Source organism: Chanodichthys erythropterus, chromosome 11, assembly GCF_024489055.1.
Source record: "Chanodichthys erythropterus isolate Z2021 chromosome 11, ASM2448905v1, whole genome shotgun sequence".
NCBI classification, from domain to species: domain Eukaryota; kingdom Metazoa; phylum Chordata; class Actinopteri; order Cypriniformes; family Xenocyprididae; genus Chanodichthys; species Chanodichthys erythropterus.
In genome coordinates, this window is record NC_090231.1 from 45,252,673 (window position 1) to 45,278,314 (window position 25,642).

Sequence of the window (25,642 nt, forward strand, 5' to 3'; positions counted from 1 at the left end):
TGAAGGAAATGTCTTGGGAGGACAAAGACATTTGAGAGACATTTCTGTGAGTATGGAGAATTTAATTCTGTTTATAGCATATGTCATTAATTGTACGGATCAAGTAAAGCACAAAACAGAGAAAATTAAAGTAATTGTGAGAGGTGCTGAGAAATTTTTGTCAGTTAAACACATGTCATGGGAACAAATCAATAGAAGACTTGAATCAGAAGGTAAGTCGTCCAGCCAGAATGGACAAGGTTAATGCTAATTGTTCAGTGGAATGCAAGAAGTTTAATAGCTAATGGACAGGAATTCAAAGGATTCATTAATGAGTTAGAAGCAAAACCAGAGGTAATTTGCATACAGGAAACTTGGTTAAAACCATCATTAGATTTTATAATTGCAGGTTATGATAGTATTCGGAGAGACCGAGACAATGGTAATGGTGGAGGTTGTGCAATATTTATTAAACAAAATATTCAATATAGGGTAACAGCTAGAGGGAAAGAACTGGAATTTATTGTAATTGAGGTATGGACAGAGGAGGGTAATATTAAAATAGCAAATTATTATAATCCATGTCAGAGATTAACCTTGGGGAATTTGGAGGAATTATTAATTCATTTAGAGGGTAAAGTTATTTGTTGTGGAGATTTTAATGGTCATAATACATTGTGGGATAATTATAATGATATTAATGGAGAGGTTATAGAAGAATTTATGGATATGAAAAATTTAGTTTGTATTAACAATGGAAATGGTACCAGAATAAATGTTATAAATGGGAAGGAGACAGCGGTGGATATTTCCCTTGTGTCTGAGTCAATAGCAGGGATATGTTGGTGGGAAGTTAAGAAAGAAAGCACGATGGGGAGTGACCATTATCCTATTTTTGTTGAAGTAGGGGCAAGAGTAGAAATTAATGAGATAAATAGATCAGGAGGGTGGGTTTTTGACAAAGCAGATTGGGGTAAATTTGGAGAAGTATGTGAGGGGATAATGGGTGAAATTAATATTAATCAAGAGACAGAGGAGTTAAATCAGTCTATTAGTGGAGCTATAATTGAAGCTGCAGTCCAGTCAATACCAAGGCGCACAGGAAGTAAGAAAAAGAGGATCGTTCCATGGTGGACAGAAGAATGTGGAAGAGTAGTCAAAGAGAGAAACAAAGCATTTAAAAGACTTAAAAGAACACTTAATTTTGGGGACTTAATTTTTTACAGAAAGGCACAAGCATGTGTTAGAAGAACAGTGAAAACAGCAAAAAAAGAATATTGGAGGAGGTTTTGTAATACAGTGGGTAGAGAAACGGATATTGATAAGGTCTGGGGTATGGTAAGGAAAATGAACGGTATTAGAAGAGAGTATAGATATCCAACATTAACAGCTAATGGGAGTACGGCAATTACAGAGAAAGAAAAGGCTGAAATGATTGTGGAAACATTTGTCAAAATTCATAGTTCAGACAATATCAGTGAAGAAGGGAGAAGAGGGCGAGAGGAAACAATATTAAGACACAGAGATTTTAATATAGATTTAGATGTGGATGATGCACTGAATTTACCTTTTTCTATAAGTGAATTAAATAGTGCTCTAAAAAACACTAGAGTATCTGCACCAGGTAAAGATCAGGTATGCTATATAATGATGTCTAAATTAAGTGATAGTTCTAAAAATATACTTCTGGAATTATACAACAGGGTGTGGGAGAGTGGGATATTACCTAGCAAATGGAAAGAGGCTATAATAGTACCAATACGTAAAGCAGGGAAGGAAGGAAACAGTCCAAATGATTATAGACCAATAGCTTTGACTTCTCATATTTGTAAGGTTATGGAGAAAATGATTAATAAAAGATTAACATATTACTTGGAAACAAAAGGGTATATTTTAAATTATCAAAGTGGATTTAGGAAGGGAAGAAGTACAATGGATGCTACAGTATGTTTAGAGTATGAATTAAGGAGAGCGCAGATTAATAGGGAAAGTGTAGTGGCTATATTTTTAGACATTGAGAAAGCTTATGATATGATGTGGAGAGAAGGTCTGATAATTAAGTTAAGAAAAGCAGGAGTTAATGGAAAAATGTTAAGATGGATTAAAGATTTTCTATTTGGCAGAACTATTCAAGTCAAAGTTGGGCAAAAATTTTTCTAGGACCATGACTGTAGAGAACGGTACACCACAAGGTAGCATAATTAGTCCCTTATTATTTACTGTAATGATTAATGATGTATTCTCAAGTATTGAGAAAGGATTAGGACTCTCCTTTTTGCGGATGATGGGGCAATTTGGAAACGTGGAAGAAATGTGGATTTCATTGTTAGGAAAATGCAAGCTGCTATATCGGAAGTGGAAAAATGGTCATATCAGTGGGGGTTTAGATTTTCTGTTGAAAAACAAAAACAGTGATTTTTTCAAAACGGAAAGTTAAAAGTGGGATAAAAATTAAAATTATATGGCCAAGATATAGAAAGAGTTTCTTGTTTTAAGTTTTTAGGGGTATGGTTTGATGAGAAACTTACATTTAAAATGCATATTGAGAAAGTTATTGATAAGTGCAAGAAAGTTCAGAATGTTATGAGATGTTTGGTGGGAAAGGACTGGGGGGCTGAAAGGTTGGCATTGAAAAGTATATATACCGGTTTAATGCGATCAGTGCTTGATTATGGTTGTATAGTATTTCAATCTGCTGATACAAGCAAGTTGAAGGAATTGGACAAAATTCAATATAAGGCATTAAGGTTATTAACAGGGGCTATAAGATCCACTCCTACTGCAGCATTGCAGATTGAAACAGGGGAAATGCCTTTAGAACTTAGGAGAATACAACTGTCACTGAATTATTTGGTCAGTATAAAAGGACATACTATAGATCATCCAGCAAAAGAAGTGATAAAACCATGTTGGGAAAAAGAAAAGGCTGAAATCAAGAGTTTTGGGTGGGGGATACTTAAAGTGGCAGAAGAAATGGAAATAAATGAGATGGCCATTAGTCCAACTGTTCTATGGTCAGTAATTCCTCAGTGGTTATTACCACAGCCCAAAGTGGACATGTCACTGCTGGAGAAGAAGGACAAGGACCAGGGGGGTGGTTATAATGCTCGAATGGTGCAGACATACATTCAAACTCATTACTTTAGTTATGTCTTGATTTATTCAGATGCATCTAAAAATATAGAAAACAGAGTAGGCGTGGCATTCACAGTTATAGATTTTAATGTCAAAGTAAACAAGAGAATCTCTGATAATCTGTCAGTATACACTGGAGAAATGATTGCAATTTTATTGGCACTACAGTGGGTTGAAGAAAATAGACCATTGAGGACACTTATATGTTCTGACTCAAGTTCTTCATTAATGACACTAGAAAGTGGTCAATCTGAGAGCAGATCTGACATATTGATCGAGATCCTTCAAACTTTATACAGGATTCAGATGATGGGTTTAGAAGTATCTTTCTGTTGGGTACCTGCTCATATAGGAGTGAAGGGGAATGAATTGGCAGATGAATGTGCAAAGGAAGCCACAGGAAAATCAGATATAGACATGAAAGTAAATTATAGTAAGACTGAGATGAAGTGTTTAATTAAACAACATGTGAAAAATAGATGGCAGAAACAATGGGAAGAAGAAAGAACAGGAAGATGGTTTTATAACATCCAAAGAATTGTTGGTAAAGGAAGAATAACAAGGAGAAATAGAAAGGAAGAATCAATTATATCTAGACTTAGATTTGGACATACAGCACTTAACAGTACTCTAAATAAAATAGGGAAACATCAGACAGGTGCATGTGAGTATTGTAATCAAGAAGAAACAGTGGAACATGTTATAATGAAATGTCCAAAATATAATAGTGAAAGGAGAGTATTGATATCTAATTTGAAAAGAATTAAGATGAATTTTAATTTGACAGATTTTTTGCAAAGGATCTCGCATGAGGAGTGTATTGATTTTTTAATACTATATTTGAAAATGACTGATTTAGATAAAAGATTATAAGAGTTTTAGAAGGTAGGCCTAATAGGTAAAGGTCCTTGCGTTCCTGGTCCACACTCCTAACCAGCAGGTGGCGGTAATGCACCTTGAAGTTGTTTGCCAACCGCCAAAAAAAATCAAGAAGAAGAAGAAGAATCCCAAATAGGACACGGCGCTGCGAGGTGGCTCGCGGTGCTGTGAGTCTTGAGTTGATTTTTGACCCAAGACAGGTCAAGAGGAAGTCGTGTTAAAGGACTTTCTAAAATGAAGAATTATTATGAGTGGAAGCAAGGGATGGCGGGTGAACGCAACTATACTGAGAATGGACCAGAATGGGGAGAGAATGAAATAGGAGAAAGTGATGACAGTATGGATATAAATCAAGGAAGTGTAAGAACAAAGGAGAAGAGAGGAGACGAAGTAACAGGAGGTAGGCCAAAGAAACTAAGAACCAGTGTAAACGAGAAGGGAGTGCAGGAGGTTAATGTGAATGAATTTAAAATTATTTTGAGATTTGATGAGGAGAAGGGAATTTTGCCAATGAGTCCGGTAAAGTTAACAACCATTTTAAAAAATCAGGTTGGTGATATTATTATGGCAAAGGTTTTGAGAGATGGTCATTTGTTGATTATGTGTAAAAGTGAGGAACAAAGGCAACGGGCCGGTAAAATGAAAGAAATAGGTAAAAACAAAGTAGTGAGTACAAGTTACATTGGACAAGGAACAAAGTGGGCTAAAGGAGTAATCTGGGGTGTGCCATTAAGTGTCACAATGGATGAAATTAAAGCAAACTTAAAGGGAGGAAGTGTGAGGAATGTCCGGAGATTACAGGTAAATCGGGAGGGGCAAGACGAGATAGTGAATCTATTCTACTGGAGTTTGTAAGCGAAGTACTTCCCAAAAAAGTAACTTTAGGCTTCATGAGCTATAATGTTAGGGAATATATACCAATACCAATGAGATGCTACAACTGCCAAAGGTTTGGACATACAGCAAAAACATGCAAAGGTAGGAGAAGGTGTGCTAGATGTGGAGAAGATCATAACTATGAGGACTGTAATCATAAAGAACAACCCAGATGTTGCAGCTGTGGAGGAAATCATAGTGTGGCTTATGGAGGATGTGAAGTGCTTAGAAGGGAAAAAAAAGGTACAACAAGTGAGGACTCAGGGTAAGATGTCATATGCAGAGGCAGTGAAGATAGTAAATCAGAGAGGAGAGAATGGGGACAGAGATAATACAGGGAAACCTCTCAATAAAGACATGGATCCAGTGCAGGCTAATGAAGAGAAGATGTTGATTGATATGAGAAAGCTAGTCACGTTCATAGCAGGAGTGCTTAATGCAACAATGGGGGTCAAGTCTAAAACTGAGAGAATACAGATTATTACAAAAGCAGCTGTTAATCATTTAGATTTTAGAGGATTGACTTGGGAGGAGGTCAGAAATGATCTGAGCATCCAAACGAGTCAAGATCACTCAATTGGATAATGGTTTTATTTCTGCAATGGAATGCAAGAAGCTTATTGGCCAATGGACAGGAGTTTAAAAAATATGTAGATGAGTTGCCAATCAAGCCAGATGTGATATGTGTGCAGGAAACTTGGTTGAAATCAAATTTAGAATTTAGAATAGTTGGTTATTCATCTGTAAGAAGTGACAGGGAAGAGGGAGTTGGTGGGGGGTGTGCTACGTTTATTCAGGATGATATGGCATTTAGAGAGGTGAATAAGGGAAGTGAGTATGTAGTTGTGGAAATATGGACAGGTGAGGGGAAGGTTGTAATTGTTAATTTTTACAATCCTTGTAAAAGGTTATCTTTAAACAGTTTAGTTGAAATTGACGGGATGGAAAATGATAGAGTGGTGATTTGTGGGGATTTTAATGCACATAGCACGTTATGGGGAGGAACTAAAACAGATGCAAATGGGGGGATTATAGAAGAATTACTAGAAGAAAAACAAATGGTTTGTTTAAATGATGGAAGAGGGACTAGAATAGATATGTATACAGGAAACACCTCAGTATTAGACTTAACATTAGTTTCTAGAAATTTAGGGGGTAGATGTGAGTGGGATGTAGATGAAGACACCACAATCGGTAGTGATCATTTTCCTGTATTCTGTCAATTACAATTGGGGAAAAGTAAGAGAAATGGTGGAATGTTGGGGAGGTGGATTTTTAGTAGTGCAAGATGGGAATTATTTACTTATATTTGTGAAACAGAGATGAGCACCATAGATTTAAATGAAGACATTGAAGTTGTTGAGGGGAAAATTAGGGAAATTTTTATAGAAGCAGCAAATCAAGCTATTTCAAAAAGTAAAGGTAAGATGAAGAGAAAAGCAGTCCCTTGGTGGTCAGATGAGTGTGCAAAAGCAGTTAAAGATAGGAATAAAGCATTCAGAATATTAAGAAGAACTCATAGTTTGCAGAATTTAATTGTATATAAGAATGCACAAGCTAAGGTTAAGAAAATAATACGAAATGCAAAAAGAGTTAGCTGGCAATGGTTTTGTAATAAAATAGGAAGAGTAACGCCAGTTGGGGAGGTATGGGAAATGATTAAAAAAATTAGAGGTATAAGAAAGGAATACCAATATCCAGTTTTAAAGAAGGGAGAGGATACCCTGTAGGATGCTGCATGGTCAAGCCAGAAGAGGAAGAGGAAGAAGAGGAAGACAAGCACCTCGATGTCCCTCTCCCATCCATGGTCAGATTCCAGCCTGAGTGCACCAATGAGGGATATGATGGATGGTAAAGACAGGCGAAGGTGGGCACGGTGGTCAGCTGCTTCATTGAAATAAAGCTGCACTATTGGCACAGCTCTGTTGAGATGGCAGTAGGACGTGGGGTTGTCCGCCTGTAAATATGATATAGCTTGTTAGAATAATAAATTTGAATTAAGATTTGTTTCAGGTGTTGTTGATTTGTATTTATTTGTTTTATTCATTCGTTTACTCATTTTTGTTTATGTTCATCTTGTTGTCAGTTAATGCATGAATTAAAATAATTATATTTAATTCATTTTTTAACTGAAAATTGATATTCACATTGGCTGCATGTGTGTACTATCCATGCATAAAATGTCATGACAATTAAATTTACATTTTGTTATTTTACACAAATATATAATTTCAGTAAGAAAATATGTAATATAATTAAGTATTGGTTAGCATTTATCAATATTATAGTGCAATCATTCAGGGCTAATGTTAATTTTAGCAATTCGTACTTACACTTTTAGAGTACAAAATCAGTAAGTTTTCTCCAAAGGTGAGATATTCGAGCGGCTGCCCGACGTCTCCTTGTTTCAAACATTTTAAGAGCAAACATTTTGGCAGATGTTGCAGAAAACGTACAAGGTTTTTTATTGTTGTCCAGCTACTGATGAAATCAATGAGGTATTAGTGCACCTGTCGGTCATATCTTTTAAATTGTTGCGCTTGTGATAACGTCGTAGGTCACATGATAACGTCAACATGGCGGATTATATCCGGATCTCGCATACTCAACGAGATTTGGCTGTTAAGTACCTACTCTTTTAGCGCTCGTTAAGTAAGTACTTAATGAAATTGAGTACCTACTCATTGAGTAGGCGGTTTCGGACGCAGCCTGTGTGTTTGCATCACATTATGGTGTGCTGTGCCCTTTAAGAGACCGATCACTTCACTTAACGCGCGCTATGCGGTGATGACGTAGAAGAACTACGTGGCTGTGTGATGAGAACCACGATAGATGTATGTGCTCTCCAATTTTTGTTATAGTATTGCTTTAATTTTATTTGAAACGCTAAGAAAGAGTCAATCTCTTATGTATGAGAGGAGCGCGTTCCTGTGTACCTGCCATTAAACGAGTGGAAATACAGACTTTTTCGCCTGCAAACTCTTTCATTCTATTGATTTAACTGGCGTTATCTGGGCCAAAGCGTTACAATTGCGCCCGAACAACCTGAAGCTGGGTCCGTCATCTACGTGGAATCTGCAATTATTAAAACTCTAAAATCACGGAGCTGAGGAGAATTGTGAGTGTGTTCAACCTGCATTGCTGAGCCTGGTGAGATTAGCTTGCTAACGCTGGGTCGCACATGAGCAAAAACCTTTATGCTTATATTGCTGTGTGAGCTGACTTTTTTTTCAACCTGATATTTTTCTTTGATGTGACGAGCACAACGGATTTATCTTGCGCATTTAGTCTTTGTACTTTATCGGACATTTTGATATTGATTGCAAGCCGTCAGTGTTTTTCCCCTCAAGAAATAGTTCATCGTGAACGGAGGATTATTGAATAGAGTGTTTGCACCTACGTCACGGTTTGGTCAGTTGCCCGGATGCGCGGCCATATTGGAGATACTCGGATGTAAACAACAGCATAGATTGCACGGGTAATGTACTATATAAGACGTTGTTTTGCTAAATTTGTATGTCTAAACCACAGAAAAAACGTGTGGAAGCTGCTAAATCATATAGAGAAGGACTTGGTAAGCAGGAAAGGGCGCGATATTTTGACAAACTAAAGTTAATAGGTGGTAAAGATCCGTACGAGCTGGCTCCTTTGTCGTGGACTGACGACCCGACAATTCTTCCTAACATTTCTTATCCCGACATAGTGAACTACTTAGTTTTTTCGCCAAGCCCATACACAGCTGAGGACCTTAAATGTTACAAAGGTTTGGACGCCTATAACCAGATGGTGTGTGGATGGGTGAGAGAGGCACAGCATCAGCTCATCAATGACATGTGTCTTGTGAAAGCCAAGGTTGGTGATCCACTGCTTTGTTGCACCTGTTACCTGTTCAGTTAGTTTATTAAAGAAATAAATGAATAAGAGGCTAGTTTGTTATTCCTACAAGCTTATATTTAGTTGTCTTATCTATTATGTAGGTACTTCATTCCCAGCGAATACGAGAAAAACCCCTGGAACCCTGGGTAATTGCTGAAAAGTCTGGAAGGATTCTTGGAGCCCACTGTACTTGTATGGCTGGCCTGGGGGAGACGTGCACACATGTTGCTGCTTTGTTGTTTCTGATTGAAGCTACAGTGAAACTGAGGGACTCAAAGACAGTGACTCAGGAAAAGGCATATTGGATGTTACCTACTGGAATGTCAAAGGTAGAGTACAAGGAATGTCGAGAGATTGACTTTACTGCAGCAAAGACATATAAAGTAAAATAGCTGCTAAGAGTGACTGTGCTGGTCATGTACAGTCATTTGATAAAGAATGTGCCAGTTCTACTGTTAAAGGAAGCAGAACACCGCATCCTACCAGTGATGAATTTTCATCATTATTCAACACTCTCAGCACAACTGGCTCAAAGTCTGCTATTTTATCCCTGATTGAGCCTCATTCAGATGATTTTATTCCCAAACCAATTAGTGCAAAGTTTCCTCTGGTGTTGACTGAACTGCGAAATGAGGAGGCACTTCACATGGATTACAGTGATGTATTGTCCATTTGTAATGATATAAACATTTCAGTATCAGAGGAGCAAGCAAAGGCAGTTGAAATGGCTACAAGGGATCAAGCTTCTTCTAAACTGTGGTTTCAGTTTCGTGCTGGTCGAATCACAGCATCTAAAATGAAAACTGCATGTTGCACTGATCCCAATCAACCAGCTCAGAGCTTGATCAAAAGTGTATGCTATCCCCAGTCATACAAATTTACATCAAAAGCTACTACCTGGGGATGTTCTCATGAGAAATTTGCACGTGACATGTTTACAGATGAACATAAGAAGTCTCATGAAAATGTGAAAGTGCACGAGACAGGTTTTTTTCATTAATCCATGTGTGCCATACTTAGGTGCTTCCCCAGATGGCCTTGTTTCTTGTGATTGTTGTGGTGTCAGTGTCATTGAAATTAAATGCCCATTCTGTGTAAAATCTGATAAGTTAGACATTGTTACGGGATTTTACTTGGAGAAGGATGGTGATGGGAAACTGACACTAAACAGAAACCACCAGTATTTCTACCAGGTCCAAACGCAGCTTGGAGTGTGCAAACTGGAGTCTGCCTATTTTGTTGTTTGGACAGAGAAAGACTTGCATGTTGAACACATTTTGTTTAATGAAGAGTTCTGGGACATGATATGTAAGAAAAGCAAACACATTTTTGACACAGCCATTATGCCCGAACTAGTTGGTAAGTTCTACACTAGGCTTTCATCGACCATGGTTAATGTGTCAGAACAACCTGGTGTATCTGTCCCTGATTTGGATGGTTCTGACAATGATGCAAGTGGCAGTGGGCAAGAAAAAAACTGGTGTCACTGTGGCCAGGTTGAGTTTGGTCAGATGATTTTGTGTGACAATGCAAAATGTCATATTCATTGGTTTCACTATTCATGCGTTAATGTTGAGATTGCTCCAAAAGGAAAATGGTACTGTTCAACCTGCCGTAAGCTACCTCAGTTTCTTCCAAAAAGGTAACAGAAAGGTATCAAGTCAAAAAAAAATTGTTATATGCAGTAAACCCTGCTGTAGCTTCACGTTTTCATTTACATCTGTGATGTACAGCCTAAGTTTAGTCAAGCATAGTGCATTTTTTTCCTTAAGCACTTTGTTTAAATTAAGCTCAAAGTTTTATTTTAATATTTATTTTATTTATTTCCTTTTGAAAATTTAATGTGTGTTATTTAGGCAATTCACACTGATAACTTTTTTCTTACCGTTTTATTTTAGAACTGAGTACATTTTCATATCATTTGTACATCATACAAAAAAGTAAAAAGTTGTTGCATACCCAACTGTTCTGTTGCTCTTTTAATACATTTGTGTTGTTTTAAGGACATTGGTATACTATGTGTTTGTACTAAACAATACTATTTATTTACAATTTATTTAAAATATTTACAATGAAATCACAAAGATAATTTTTTTACCAACATTGCCTAAAACAAGCAACTTCAGTCAAAATCAACAACTGATGGACAAAGGTTCACCAGAGCACAACAGACAAGTCCGATCTTGTCTACTGTACAAAAATTATCATCTTTTCTCATCAAGAAATCAATTGGCAATGTCCCCCCCAATATACAATATTTCTGGCGCACACTACCAATCACGCGTTCAACGTGAATCCTAACATGAGCGATTTTCCTTGTGGTTTCTACATCAACTGGAGCTAGCTGCGACTTCCCACGGGTAAAGGCTGGCATTTTTACCTGAGCCATAATGCAACCTAAAGTGTCCTGAATATCAAAGCCACGGTCAGCAAGAACTAAATCACCAGGTAAAATGTTGTCCAGAAAGCCACAGTTTTCCGTGATGTACTTGTCACTTACTCTTCCTCCCCATGCATTTGAAATGTAAGAGACTGTGCCCTGTGGTGTAATACCAATTAAGAACTTGACTGTGTTATGGTGCTTGTAGGATGACCATGTTTCTGCTCTGGCTATAAGGTTAGATGGACGATCTATAAAGACCTCAAAGCAGTCGATAATAGCGACACATTTTTTCCCAAATTGTTTTCTGAATTGCATTGGCATGGTTTTCACTAACTGTTCTCTTTCTGGCCATATAACAAGAGGTTTCATCCGAATAAACATGACATCAATAACATCAGTGAATACCCTAGATGCAGTGGCGATTGACACGTTGAATGCATAAGACAGAAATGTTGTAGAAACATTAAGCCTTAATCTCATTAATGTCAGCATTAGCACCTTGAATGCATTAAGTGACTTCTTCACAGGGAGGTGGGGACTAATGTATGTAAATAGTGCTAACAAAATCTGATATGTAGGTAGACCAGTGAAAAATAAAACCTTTTCATCTTTACCCTCAAATGCACTTTGGTCATAGGAAGAGGACACATTTTCAACACAAGAACGCAACTGAATGTTTTCTGTTCTCAGATTTTGAAGTTCACTGGTCATAGAATCAATAAAATCACCAGACATTTCTGTTTGAGTTCCTACACTGCAGATGTTATCGCCGACATAGTCACTTGTAGCAGAATCATCATCTGGTGTGTCCATGAGAAGCAAAGAATGGGCAGCAGCATCCTTGAGTTTCTGCTGGGCTCGATTCACACGGCGTGTGTAGCGTGATGTCAGTGAGTCCTTAGGTGGCTGTGGTTCTTGCTTTCCTCTCATATTAACGCTTGGCACCCAATCTGGATCATCCTTCTTGTACAGGTCAGACCTTTTACCTAGAATACAATGATGGTAAATATAGCACCATTAACTAAATTTCAGTAACATTTTACAGAAAATATGTCTTGTAAATTATGTCTTCAGAAAATAAGTCTTGTAAAATTGGAGTAGGTTATTAAATGAGATTTGAATCAAATTTTTAGCCAAGAATTTAACAAACAGCAACGTAATGTCAATATGAGTGTCTACTATTACACAGCAAAATTAGTTTTTAGCTTAATATTTCACCTACCTGACAAGAAATGATTTGAACAAACACGAATGTTGTCAAGATTCTTGCCCTGGAAATCCTGATTCAGTTTGGCCAACCACAAACGCCTTCTTTCCTCAGATAGTTTTTTGCACTCTTCTCCTTGATTTGTTAAAATTTTTGGCAGTCTGTAGTACTCAAGATGTTTTTCCCGGTCCGACCGATTAGTACAGCCCAAAACACGACAATAATTGACCATTTTCAGCAGCAATAATCAGCGAAACTTGCGAGCTCCGTTCAGTTCAGTGGCATTGTTTACGTTCAGTACCGCCAGCATGGCCGACTTCCGGATTGATGACGCGTCGTGAAAACACCCTATAGTTTTTCAGTAGTATTCCAACTGATAGCTTTTTCTACTCGTTTTTCAAGCCTGGACTGGTGACATTTTGTTTGTAGACTCCCTTGGATATCCCAACACGGACTTTTTGTGTTTTCTTTGAACTTGACTCTATTTGTACTCAAGCAGACAGCAAGGACGATTCGTGGATTATTTTGATTTATTATTATTTTGTTTTTCTTCTTTTTTTGCATCTTGAACTGTATTTTGAAGTACTTTGAATTAACAATACATCTGTTGGAACAATTTTTCTTTATCCTTTTTTTTCCCATCGTGAACTGAACTTGCATATGTTGAACTGAAGGGTAATTTCTACTTTTTGGACACATTTACACAAACTTCAAGAACATTTTTATTCAATTTGAATTCAATTTGAGGTATTCTCTTGCTCTGGGACTATTGAGAAAAATAATAATAAGCTCACATAAAAAAGAGTGGAAAGGTGGATGGTTTAAATACCATTACAAATTCAAAGTTTGGGTTGTTGTGAGATTATTGAAATTTGCTGAATATTTTCCTTTTTGGTGTGTGCATTTTATTAGCATTTTACACATTTCTGGTTACATTCAGAATTTTTTTTTTTTATTGCTGTACTGCTGTCTATGTAAATGCACATTTAATGTGATGGATTCTCACCCAGACTTTAAGACTGACCTGACTTACTCATTACCAGATTCTGCTCCCAGACAGAGACAGAAGTTATCACAGTGTACTGCTGTGAGTCTGGAGACCCAGGTTGAAATTTTACATGCTGAAGTATCAGTGCTGCATCAGTGCCTTAGTGATTCTCTGAAGTTGCAGCAAAGCATCCTAAAATGCTTTTGACCCCCTGGTGACGACATTCCTTCAGCATCACATACACAGCTACCTCCTATAGCCAGCTCAACGCCATACAGCCGTGTTCCACCAGGCCAGGTGCCATTACAAGGTATGACCACTGATAATGTTTCCCTTAGAAACATGACTTGCTCACCACAGGCCAATTCTGCTGATGTGAGTAATACAGAATCTTTGCATCTGTACTGTACCAGTCGAGGCTTGAGCCACCTGTATTTGCAGGAGATGGACATGTAAGCCCTGAGGATTGGCTCCAATCAGTCAATGTTTACAGAACATCCCTTGACTTGACCGATGCCCAAATTCTTCGTGAGCTGCCAGGTTTTTTGGCAAAGGAATGGTTCACCGTTCTTGATACACACGTTGTTACATGGGCCCAATTCTGTGATTTCTTCAGGAAAGTCTTTCTTCCTTCCGACAACCAAGAACAAATAATGAGAGGTATCTTGGACCGTATACAAAACCCTGAAGAGCCCCTCCCTACTTTTGTGGCCCACATTTTAAGTGAGTTCAGGAAGCTGAAAACTCCCCCACCGGAGCAAGAACAAATTGACCTTATATCTAAACATGCTCTTGAAAAGTACAGAGTTGCACTCTATGGAACCTCTGTTTCCTCAGTCATGGATGATCTTCTGAGGGCTCACAAGCTCCATGTGGTTCTTGGACCAAGTAACCGTTTCCCATCGTCAGTACAGAGTAAGGCTAAACTTGGCAAAGAAACCTACTGTTACAAGTGCTCACGGCCTGGCTTTACTTCTCGTTCATGTCCAGATTGCAACTCACTTTCTAGCTCACAACAAACTGAGTCCTCTGATGCACATTCGGGACCTAGTGGTGATGTCAGGGATACAAACAAACCTGAAGGCAGGTTTGTTTGTGACTGTGTGATGAGAACCACGATAGATGAGCTCTCCAATTTTTGTTATAGTATTGCTTTAATTTTTAATTTGTAACGCTAAGAAAGAGTCAATCTCTCATGTATGAGAGGAGCGCGTTCCTGTGTACCTGCCATTAAACGAGTGGAAATACAGACTATTTCACCTGCAAGCTCTTTCATTCTATTGATTTAACTGGCGTTATCTGGGCCAAAGCGTTACAACACTCCCTTGCAGAGTACCATTATCTATTTTATATATTCTAAAATATGAAGCCCCAACCTTTACTTGAATAGTTCTATTAAATAAAAAAATCTTTAATCCAATTAAACAATCTGCTTTCAGTTCCTATCTGTTCAAACTTTATTAACAGCCCCTTCTTCCAAAGCATGTCGTATGCTTTTTCAATGTCAAAAAAGATGGCTACCTAGTACCACCTAGGGGTGTAATGATTTATTGTAGTACGATATTTCGCGATGCAAACATGTTACGATATGCATCGTAGAGTGATGGCGATACTTTTACGATATGACAGCAATTTAATCTTATTGGTTGAGCTGCCGAAGTGACCTACTCTGCAAGGTGGCAGTGAGAGAAGCCGGTTATCACCGCATATAAATGGTGTCTCAATCAGCTCTCTAGTTCAGTAAGTGTTTCGGGCACACATTGAATCTTGCAAGCAGATTTAAACGTTTTTCATGTCAGTCTCTTGCATGGTCGCGTGAGAAAAGTTGTGGCTTTCTTTCACCGCAGTGCACAGCAACAGCTGTGCTCAGAGAAAAGCAAAAGACGCTTGCGATGCTTTGCTTTAAGAAGTTCTGTGGGGCCGTTCACATGTTGTGTCTTTCCCACGTGCAAGTCAGTTATTTTTTTCAAATGTAGACGCATGGCAGGCACACTCATAATGGGATTAGAGCCCGACTGATATGGATTTTTGGGTGCCGATATTAACTCGAAAAGAGCAGATTTATAAGCCGATATTATGATTTTGAAAATAAACTGGATATTAGACCCATTTCCTATAAACTACACTTACACAACATTCAATAGCAAAATATCTGCCTGTTCTATGTATGTGGGCTGTATAAACCATTTTCCAGAAGGGATTATGTTAAAAAAAAAGCCTTAGATTACAGTCTCAATGACTAAACAATTGCACATCAAAAGTATATTTTTTAATGATCAAATTTTAATGGTCTGGTTTTAAACATTTAAAAGTTTTACTTCCAGTTGAAGCTGGTTTTAACAGTCTGTGTGTGTACTGTAAATAAATTATAATACTAAAGTTAAAGTAAAAGAGCTATACCAAACAAATTCAATATTCCACAAAACAATGTCAATGAATTGAAAATAAAATTAAAATAAGTTAAATGTATAGCTACATATAAAATAAAATAAATAAATAATACCAAAATATAATTTAATCAATGTAGAATGTTCTCAATATACAACACACAGGCAAGAGGTTTTCTTCCTTCACTACTTTTTACAAATTACACTTTTAGAATTTTACTGTCTTGCTCTGAACTTTAATATTTGAACAGTGTTTTGAAAAATGTCTTGAACAGGGTGCTCCTTAGTACTGCCAGTTGAGAAGTGGCAGGTTGTAGTACAGGAAGCACAACATCTCTGCCTTGGAACCTGTTAGAGAGCTCCTCCTATCTTGATAGATGGCCCCCACAGTGCTGAATACCCTCTCACTAGGGACAGATGAAGGTGGAGGAGTGAGAAACCTCCTAGCCAATGGAGCCAGAGTCTGGAAGCGGCCAGCGTTTTGCCTCCACCACTGCAGGGGGTCACCTGATGATGATGATGATGATGATGATGATGACAAATACAAATGTTATATACTTTAAGGCAGTGGTTCCCAACCACATTCCTGGAGTACCCCCAACACTGCACATTTTCCATTTCTCCTTTGTCTGACACACCCGTTTCTGGTCTTGGAGTCTCTGCTAATGAATTGATGACTTGATTCAGGTGTGCTTGATCAAGGAGACATTGCAAAATGTGCAGTGTTGGGGGTACTCCAGGAATGTGGTTGGGAACCACTGCTTTAAGGGGTGGTTACATGTTTTTTTTCTAGGCTTGATTGTGTTTTGGGGGCACAGTTTAACATGTCTTAATGCTTCGGTTTTTTTTAAATGCTGTATTTTTCATATATTTTATCTTAATTCTACACCTCTGTTTCCACTGTCATATGAACGACTCGTTTGACTTCCTGCTTCTATGAAGCCACTCTCTCCGACATACGCAATATGCTCAGATTGGTCAGCAGGTTGGTTATTGGCCCAGTCTGTCGTGATTCGCCGAAGCGTCCGGAAACGCCACGCCCCTTACCATTCGTAGTTACGCGCTTAGGTGGAAAGTAAATAATAGCGCCTACATTGCTGTATCAAATTGAGCCAAATCAGACCCAGATGAAGAGGAAAAAGTAGAACCTCTGCAATCGCGGCTTTTGAAGGATGTTTATGAATGGCATTTCATTTAGTATTTGTGTCAAAGTCAAGGGCGTAGATTTGGTTTCAACATTGGGGGGGTTGAACGTTGGTATGCTGTCTTTTTTTTTTTTTTTTTTTTTTTTTTTTTTTTAATAATAATCTGTTTTGTGTGTAACGTTTATTGGATAATTTATTTTCTATCTATCTATCTATATCTATCTATCTATCTATCTATCTATCTATCTATCTATCTATCTATCATCTATCTATCTATCATAACTTTATGAAATTTATGTATAATCATTCATCAAATTCTAACATAACTGTAATTCTAAAAAGAAAGAAATTATGTTAAATATTAATACAGCCAGTAGGTGGCAGCGATTCTTTTTTTTTTTTGAGTCAGTCACTTAAATCGTTCATTCAGCCAAAATCGTTCAAATTCATTAATTTAGGAAGAAAACAAACACCGATGTGAATACTTTTGTCATTGATAAATACAGAACTAACAAAACAGACGGCTGTTTTGGTAACTGGTTGCAGTTACACTGTTAGCTATGGCTGAATTGCAATGGACTAGCTAGCTAAAATATATGTGGAGTGTACCTAGCTATTACAATATTCTCATACCTCCTTCTCAGTACATGCTTTATTCTTTTTAACGTCTCTCTTTGACCAGCAGTTTAATATAGTCGGCTGGGAAGCGGTTCTCTTCATTTTTTGAGCTACCCGTACTCTCTCATTCAAACAGTAGAGCGCCATTCGCGTTGTTTTGGTGAAAGTGCGACACGCATTGGTTGGACGTTACCAATCGGTTCAATGGAGGGGGAGGTATTTTTTTCTCTAATTTATTATGACGAACTCATATTTCAATAGAAACGAAATTATTGCTTCAAAATAAATTAATTCTACATATTTTTCATCTGATCTATGGTGATTTTTATGTTGAAATATTGGGGGGGGTTGTAACTGAAGCATTTGAATATTGGGGGGGTTACCTCCCCCCCCATCCCCCCCACAAACTACGCCCCTGGTCAAAGTGTTTAGATAAGCTGTCACTGCTGTTTGTTAGCTTTCAATATACAGTTTTATCCTGATTAAAGCTTTACTGTAGTAAAAACATGCCTGAGTAGTCGCATTTTTGTAAAGGTAGCGTTTAATTTATAGCATGAACAACTGTTTGTCTATGAACATAGAAGTTTGTTGGTGTTTGTTGCACTAGAATTTAGCTAACTGGCTAGCAAAAACGAGTTGCTCTTTGTATACGTCCTAGATGCATTAAAAATAGCAACAGAACTATAACATTACGTTTAAAAGACCAACAATAAAACGTACTTACAGTTTGGGGCTGATAAACAGCAGCTTCTGCTTTTAAAGTGGGAACTTCTTCATCTTTCAGTAAAAGTCTTTGTGTAAATCCAGCATTAAACTCGTGTAGATTCAGGAAGCTGTCTTCAGCACCGCATCCAGTGTAGAAAATATCACAGATAATAATGGGTTCTATATCTTTTGATGCGTCGCGTCGCACAGCTCGCATTCGGTGTAAACAACTCTTCCGCTTTCATTATGCTGCGCCACATGGCCTCGCCCACTTTGTTGCGTGTTCCCGGGGGCAGTGTTTATGTTAATAGCAAGGGTTTATGATGTCACCAACCCGGGAAGAAGCTCGTTGTAGTCCAAACCTCCCGTTTTTGTAGGCAATAAACTGCCATAACTTTAAAAGACAATATCTCCGTGTGCATTGAACTTTCAGTGCTGTAACTTTGCACATACTGTTTATGCTCAAGCAGCAACATTACACACTAACTAAAGTTAAAAAAGTGAAATCGCATGCAACCACCACTTTAATATTCAAAAGCATAACTTAATTTGATATCACTGAAAAATAAATAGTGAAACCTGTTTTGCGATCAAGAACGGGCTCTTGAAGAAATCCAGCTCTTCGTTCAGACTCTCAGACACCCCTGTCACTGTTTGCTGGCTCTGCAACATGTCCTCGTAGAGATGGTCAAGCACACTCTGCTTCTGGTCTAGGGACTTCTCCATCCTAGGTTTCTTTGAATATCCCTCAGCATCCTTATGAGTGGCTGCTGAGCTTGCTTGATGTTGTTTGTCTGCCTCTTTTTCAAGCCAGGTTTTGGCCTTCTTGGTTGTGCTGTCAGAGAGGGGACGCCGTTTGTAACGAGGATCCAGCACACAGGCCAGCACTGCTTCTTTGGACTCTGCAATCTTGGAAAACCTTCTGGTTAAGCTGTCGAGCATGACCTTCCTCAAAGTCTGAATTCCTCTAGTTTCAGGACCCTGAGTCTCCAGAAATCTTTTCAAAACCTCAAAGGTGGGGATGATGCAGATGCATCAGACTTACTCACTTCTAGAGTAATTTCCTCAATTGGTTCCAGTGTGTTGATCAGCTTTTCGACCAGGTCCCACTCCTCCACACTTGGACATGTAAAATGTCCAAAGTCCCCAGAGTAGACTGTCAGTGCTCTCTTTTGCTCCTGCATCCTTTGGAGCATATGCAATGTAGAATTCCATCTGGTTGGGCATGCCTGGAGAATGCGGTGTTCAGGTAGATCAACATCCTTCTGAATTTGTTCAAGCCTCTGCTTGGCAGGGACTGAATGACCAAAATGGGTTGCACACCTCTTCAGTTTGGCCAGGATGTCACCTACAGCTCTCTGTGCCTGGAGGCCATCATTCACAACAAGCTGGAGGGTGTGAGCACTGCAGCTGAGCTCAGGCATCTCCACCAACCTCATCCCCTTAACAACATTGGCTCCACTGTCCCTGAGCACCAGCAGCACACGTTCACTGTCTATATCCCACTCGGTAAGCATGTCTAAAAACAACTGTCCAATGTACTCACCAGTGTGAGATCCACTCATGGCTTTCACATTTAGGACAACTTGCACCCTGTTCCATTCTTCATCGATGAAGTGAGCAGTCAAGCTCATTAGCGACTCAGTGGACCCTGACCAACAATCTGTTGTAAATGCAATATGCTTTGCATTTTCAACAGCCAAAAGCTCTTTTATCTTGATCACCACTTTTGCATGCACATGATGCAATTTATCTGTGCGATAAAACTTTTCTGTCTTCAGAGTGTACCTAGGCTCTGCAGCAGCCAGCAGCCTTCTAAACCCCACACCTTCCACCACAGAAAAAGCTTGGATGTCTGTCGCTATCATCTCCATTACTTTTTTGTCCAGGTTTTTTGCTCTTGGATCTGATGGACCCCATTTGAGTACCTTATCAAATGCTTGTGACAGGGTAGGCTGCTGTGTTCTAACAGAAAGAGTTTTTTGTACCTCACTCTGCTGCTGTGCCTCTTTATATTGCTCACTGTGTTTGGTTTTCAGATGAGTCCACAAATTGGAAGTGTTTTTCTGCTTCGCTTTGATAGACCCCTGGCTTACATTAGCTGCACATATATTGCAGAACACTGCATTAGAGGAATCTTTGCAGAAGTACTCCCACACTTTGCTGCTACAGTGTTCACCTTTTTCAGCCATCTGTAGGGCAGAAAGAGAGACAGAGAAAGAATAAGCATGTGTATTAATAATATCACCATGTATCCCCACATGGAAAAAACCTATATAAACATATATGTTTCAATATAGGTTTTGATATAGGTTTTGCATATATGTGACATATATAAAATTGGCAGTTTTCCTATATTATAGGTACATATAGGTACATATATGCATATATATATATATATAATGCACCTATATGTTCACCTATAATAGTAAAATTAAAATCCATAGCTGCTAGGCAACATAAGTCCAAAATGTAGAAATGTACATTATTTATTTACCCAAGATCAATCAAATAGTACAAAACAAAAAATATAGTACAAGAACAAAAATAAGACAAAAAACCTGCTATGCAACATAAATAAAAGTCCAAAATATAGAAACTAACATTTTTGTAAGTCCTTCATGATTTCAAAAACAATATAGAAACTGGAACTAAAACCATAAGAAAGGGAGCAAGAGAGAATGTTGACTCCGAAATTCTACTCACAGATTGAGTTGTACACTCAATTTACAGTGACAGGAAGTCCGTCTGCATCCTTCAATTTCAAAACAACACACTTCAAAAAGTTCAGTGTCTTTTTCAGTCCTTTAGGATACTGGATTGGATTCGATTCCAAATGCAAAATATACACATAGGAGGAGGTCCAGTGCCATCAAGATGTCCTCACTGGCCATCCAACGTGAACAAAATGTGGTCATACTGCATGAGATGATCCTCCCGCAGGCTTTAGGCACTATCTTAGGTGTTGGGATGACAGGAGGGCTGGTCTGAGCATGGCCCTGGAGAAGAGGGGATAATAGCATTAACCATCTTCACATATTTATTTGAAAGGCAAACCTTATAAGCTAAATTAATTTCAATTACTGTCATATACAACTGCTCAAATACTTTTGGCCATTAACTGAAAATGAATGTAATTTTCTCTTCACATTGAGAGAATAATTTGTGTATTATCATTTGTATAGCAAAATGTGCAATAAGTGTCATGCTTTGATTAGATTGTGCTTCACACACTGTAGTCAACTGTTCATGGCTCACCTCAATGTCAAACAGCAACCCCAGGTCCACCTTGAACAGTGCAGGCAAGAGGAGAACAGCTGCTTCCAACTGTAGGCCTTTAAACAAAATAACATAATTAGGTTCACATAACATGCGGGATGCTTTTACCCAATACTTTTTTGTTATGTTTTTTAAACATTCATTACTGTGTGTAAAGCCCACAGTATACTTCGTATTTTATGCATATGCTTTTTCCGAACTCAAAACAAATTAAGATCTTTTTGATGAAGTCTGAGAGGTTTCTGTCCCTCCAATGATGAGGGTGAGTAATTAATGACAGAATTTCCATTTTTGGGTAAACTAATCCTTTAAAGGTGATTACCCTTGCACAAATCAAAGCAATTCTCAAACAACACAACTAGATATTCATACAACTTCACATTTGTACGAGACATACACTAGAGCTGCAGGATTCTGGATGAAATGAGAATCATGATTTTTTGGTTGCAAATAGAGATCGCAATTCTCCCACGATTCTAAATAGACAACTAAAAATAACATTTAATTTACTAGTTCTAGCAAAATATTAATTGCTGGAAAATGTTTAATTTGAATGAATTATTTTTAAAAAATGGTTTTGAATATTTTAATAGCTCATTAATAAATACTTGTTTCACTACTGGATTAATCAGGGTTTAACCTTAACGAATCTATTGAATGAATGATTCAATGACAACGTCACTGGTTGCCACCTAGTGGCTTAACAAGGTAATTTATATACAACAGTTATTTGAAGCACCAAGTTAGTTTCGATTTGCTCTATTTTGATCACTATCTAATGTCCAGTGATTTTATATCCTAACTGTAAACTTTTATCTTATTACTTCTGTGATAATTTTAATATTTGTAAAAGAAATCAAATAACCAAATCCTTGAATAACTACAGTGTGGTTCAAAACTGCTGTTTCTGGATCAGTGGCAGCTTAAACACCGAATGTTCCGGTAGGATTTTTGTCAAAGGTTTAACAGACGCAGGCGAATCGTTGTCAATAATAAAGTAGGATCATGTGGGTGTTTGAATCGAGATTGCGATCTTTTTACGATAAATTGTGCAGCTCTAACATACACATACAAAGTAAATCAAAGGGGTTTCGGACAAGCCAGGTTGATGATGTATATCATACCTAGAAGCAGGGAACAAGCTGATGTAACTGAAGTAAGTTGATTCAAAACTTTAACTCCCTCAATGTCAGCAGATGGTTCATGAATTTCTCCCCCTCCTTCCAAATAATGAACATTGCCATGGTGAGCTGCTCCTCAATCATCTGTCGGGTTATCCTAAAATAGTGAACATAAAAAAAAAACAAAAAAACAAATTTGGTCACCTTTTGCTAGCATAACTACAAAATACAAAAATTGAGACTTATTTTTCTGAAAATAAACCAAAATAGAATATTCTTACGTTCAACTCAGAAAGTACTCCTTGATGAGGTCTTCAGGACTTTCTCTCAGGAAAAAGATAAGGGCCTTCAGGACACACTTCTCAGGTGAATGTTTTCAGTCTGTGATAAATCAATTGTGATTATTTTTCTTATTTAAAAAAAAGCACAATAATCTGTAATAGGGAATCAATTTTTTGCAGATATGCAATAGCAAAGGACAAGAAAATATAAAAATAATTTGTATTAATGACTGGCCAAATTTGCAATTGATATATTTATGGACAATACCAGCAACACTTGTGGCGTTGAGGGATCCCAAAAAATAAATAAATAAAAAAAAGGAGCTAAAAAAAATACATTCTTTATTTTTCCAATGCGTTTCAGCACACAGGCCTTCGTCAGTTCTAAAATATTACAGATTTGCAATTAAGAAATGCATCTGAATCAGTCATTGGTTTCATTTAAAATTATGAATTTATAATACATAATTATAAGTCTGAAAATAAAACATGCATCAATTAATAAATTAGCTTTTTACCCCAATATATTTAATCATTCGTGATTATAGGGATATTTCACTGAAAAATGAAAGCTAGCCGTTAATTTACTTACCATCAGGCCATCCAAGTTGACTTTTTTATTTCTTCAGTAGAACAGTAAATATTTTTAGCTGGAGCTGTTATCTTCTGTGATTAATGTAATGTCAATGGCTATTGTCACTGTGAGAATAAAAAAATAAATAAATACAAAATTAATACAAAACAACAAGAAAAAAAAAGTCACATTCAATTCAATTCAAATTTATTTGTATAGCGCTTTTCACGATACATCATTTCAAAGCAGCTTTACAGAAAATGGATGTCAACATTACAATTTAAAGAATGTAGTTGGCAAATAATATACTTTAGGTAATTACAATCACTGTTAGCAGTTTAACTGAAGGTAGAAGTAATGAGCTCCTGGAAAATGAATTACATTAACAATAAATTAGGATATAGAGATTGTGTAATGTGAATGTTGATCTAGATGATTGCATCTCCTGAAGTCCTCGCAGGAGCTGGCGCCGTCTCTTCACAGGTGATGGTCATCTGAGGTCTTCTTAAGAGGCTGGATCCAAACTGAAGCTGATGTACTCTCTAGTCACCTCAGGGCGGGTGTCCCGAGGTAAAACAGAAAAGCAAAAGGAGAACAATTAGCGTAGCTGCTGTTCATAACTTTAAGCAAAGATAGTCATGTGCAGTTGATCTGGTATGAGATGCATTATGTGAATGCTTGGCTAAAGAGATGCGTCTTTAAATCTAGATTTAAACTGGGTGAGCGAGTCTGAACATTATCAGGAAGGCTATTCCAGAGTTTCGGAGCAATAATGCATTACAGTAATCTAGTCGAGACGTCATGAAAGCATGAACTAACTTTTCTGCATCAGAAATAGATAACATATTCCGTATTTTAGCAATGTTTCTGAGGTGAAAGAAGGCTGTTTTTGTAACATATGAAATATGATTTTCAAAGGACAAGTTGCCGTCTAATATAACACCCAGGTCTTTAACTGTCGAGGATGGAGTAACAGTACATCCTTCTAAATGCAGATTGTAGTCTGAGAGATTCTGTGCACAGGTTTTTGGCCCAATAAGTAATACTTCAGTCTTATCTGAATTTAATAGAAGAAAATTACTAGTCATCCAATGTTTTACTTCTTTAACACACTCTGTCAGTTTGGATAATTTAGAGATTTCATCTGGTCGTGATGATATATATAACTGAGTATCATCGGCATAGCAGTGGAAACTAATCCCATGTTTTCTTATAATATTGCCGAGTGGCAGCATGTAAATTGAAAATAGCAGAGGTCCTAACACAGATCCTTGCGGCACTCCATAGTTTACTATCGTTATCTTAGATTTTTCCCCGTTTATATAAACAAAATTGTGACGGTCTGATAGGTATGACTTAAACCACCGTAATGCCTGTCCCTGAATACCACATGCATTTGAGATGGCATAAGAGGAAGATGATGAATGTTTTGGAATGGATAATTCTTAGTCTAAAGTTTGTTAATGAGGATAACATTCAAGTCATGTCCAACATTGGTAATTCATATTATCTATTAACAATTATAGCCGTTTTTATAGAAATTACTTACCATGTAAAGTTATTGCAAAGTGTCCTTAGTCGTCAAACATTGAAGAGTTTTAGATCTTAAAAGGGGGAGGGGAATCAGTGCTTATAAATGAAAAAAACTTGTTTGCTGCATTAATTAGTTGTGTAAATACGCAACCATTTCATTCTACTAAAAAAACAGGGTAAAAAAAAAAAACACCTCGCGCTAGTCAAATGAAATAAGCCTTAACTATGTCTTTACTCACAGACTTTCTTCGTCATTTTGGTCGAACAAATAGATCAATAAATCAGAGCTAACGTGAAAAAGACAAATAAAAGAACTGACAAACATTAATTTAAAAACCTAAACTCAATAATTGTAATGCGAGGATCCCCTCAGCCTCGACTCGAGCGTCTCTCCCGCTCCCCACGCATTTCAAATAGTACACGCTACATACACGGTAGAGACATTTCTTTTAAAAATTTAGAGACATACTTACATGGTCCAAACTGAATACATTTCTTTATAATAAAACGAGTAAATCCAACATCTTGTATAGAATAGAAAAGTTGAAATCGTAACTAACCGAATTTTTGAATTTGCGCGGCCTGCATTAACGTTATACTGCAGGCCTCGCAAATTCAAAAATTCGGTTAGATACGATTTCGTTAGTATTCATGTTCACAAACAACGTTAATTAAC

At 37.5% G+C, this 25,642-nt stretch overlaps 1 protein-coding gene and 1 pseudogene across 1 annotated transcript; both read right to left on the bottom strand.

Moving 5' to 3' along the window:
- Nucleotides 1–10,435: 10,435 nt before the first annotated feature.
- On the bottom strand, nt 10,436–12,679 carry LOC137030676 (uncharacterized). The gene is made up of 2 exons (XM_067401106.1): nt 12,351–12,679; nt 10,436–12,114 (listed from the first exon to the last, which is right to left on the bottom strand). Exons 1-2 carry the CDS (start codon nt 12,565–12,567, stop codon nt 10,868–10,870), a joined length of 1,464 nt encoding a protein of 487 aa, XP_067257207.1. The 5' UTR covers nt 12,568–12,679; the 3' UTR covers nt 10,436–10,867.
- Nucleotides 12,680–15,762: 3,083 nt separating this feature from the next.
- On the bottom strand, nt 15,763–25,306 carry LOC137030002 (zinc finger BED domain-containing protein 4-like; annotated as a pseudogene).
- Between the last annotated feature and the right edge of the window lie 336 nt (nt 25,307–25,642).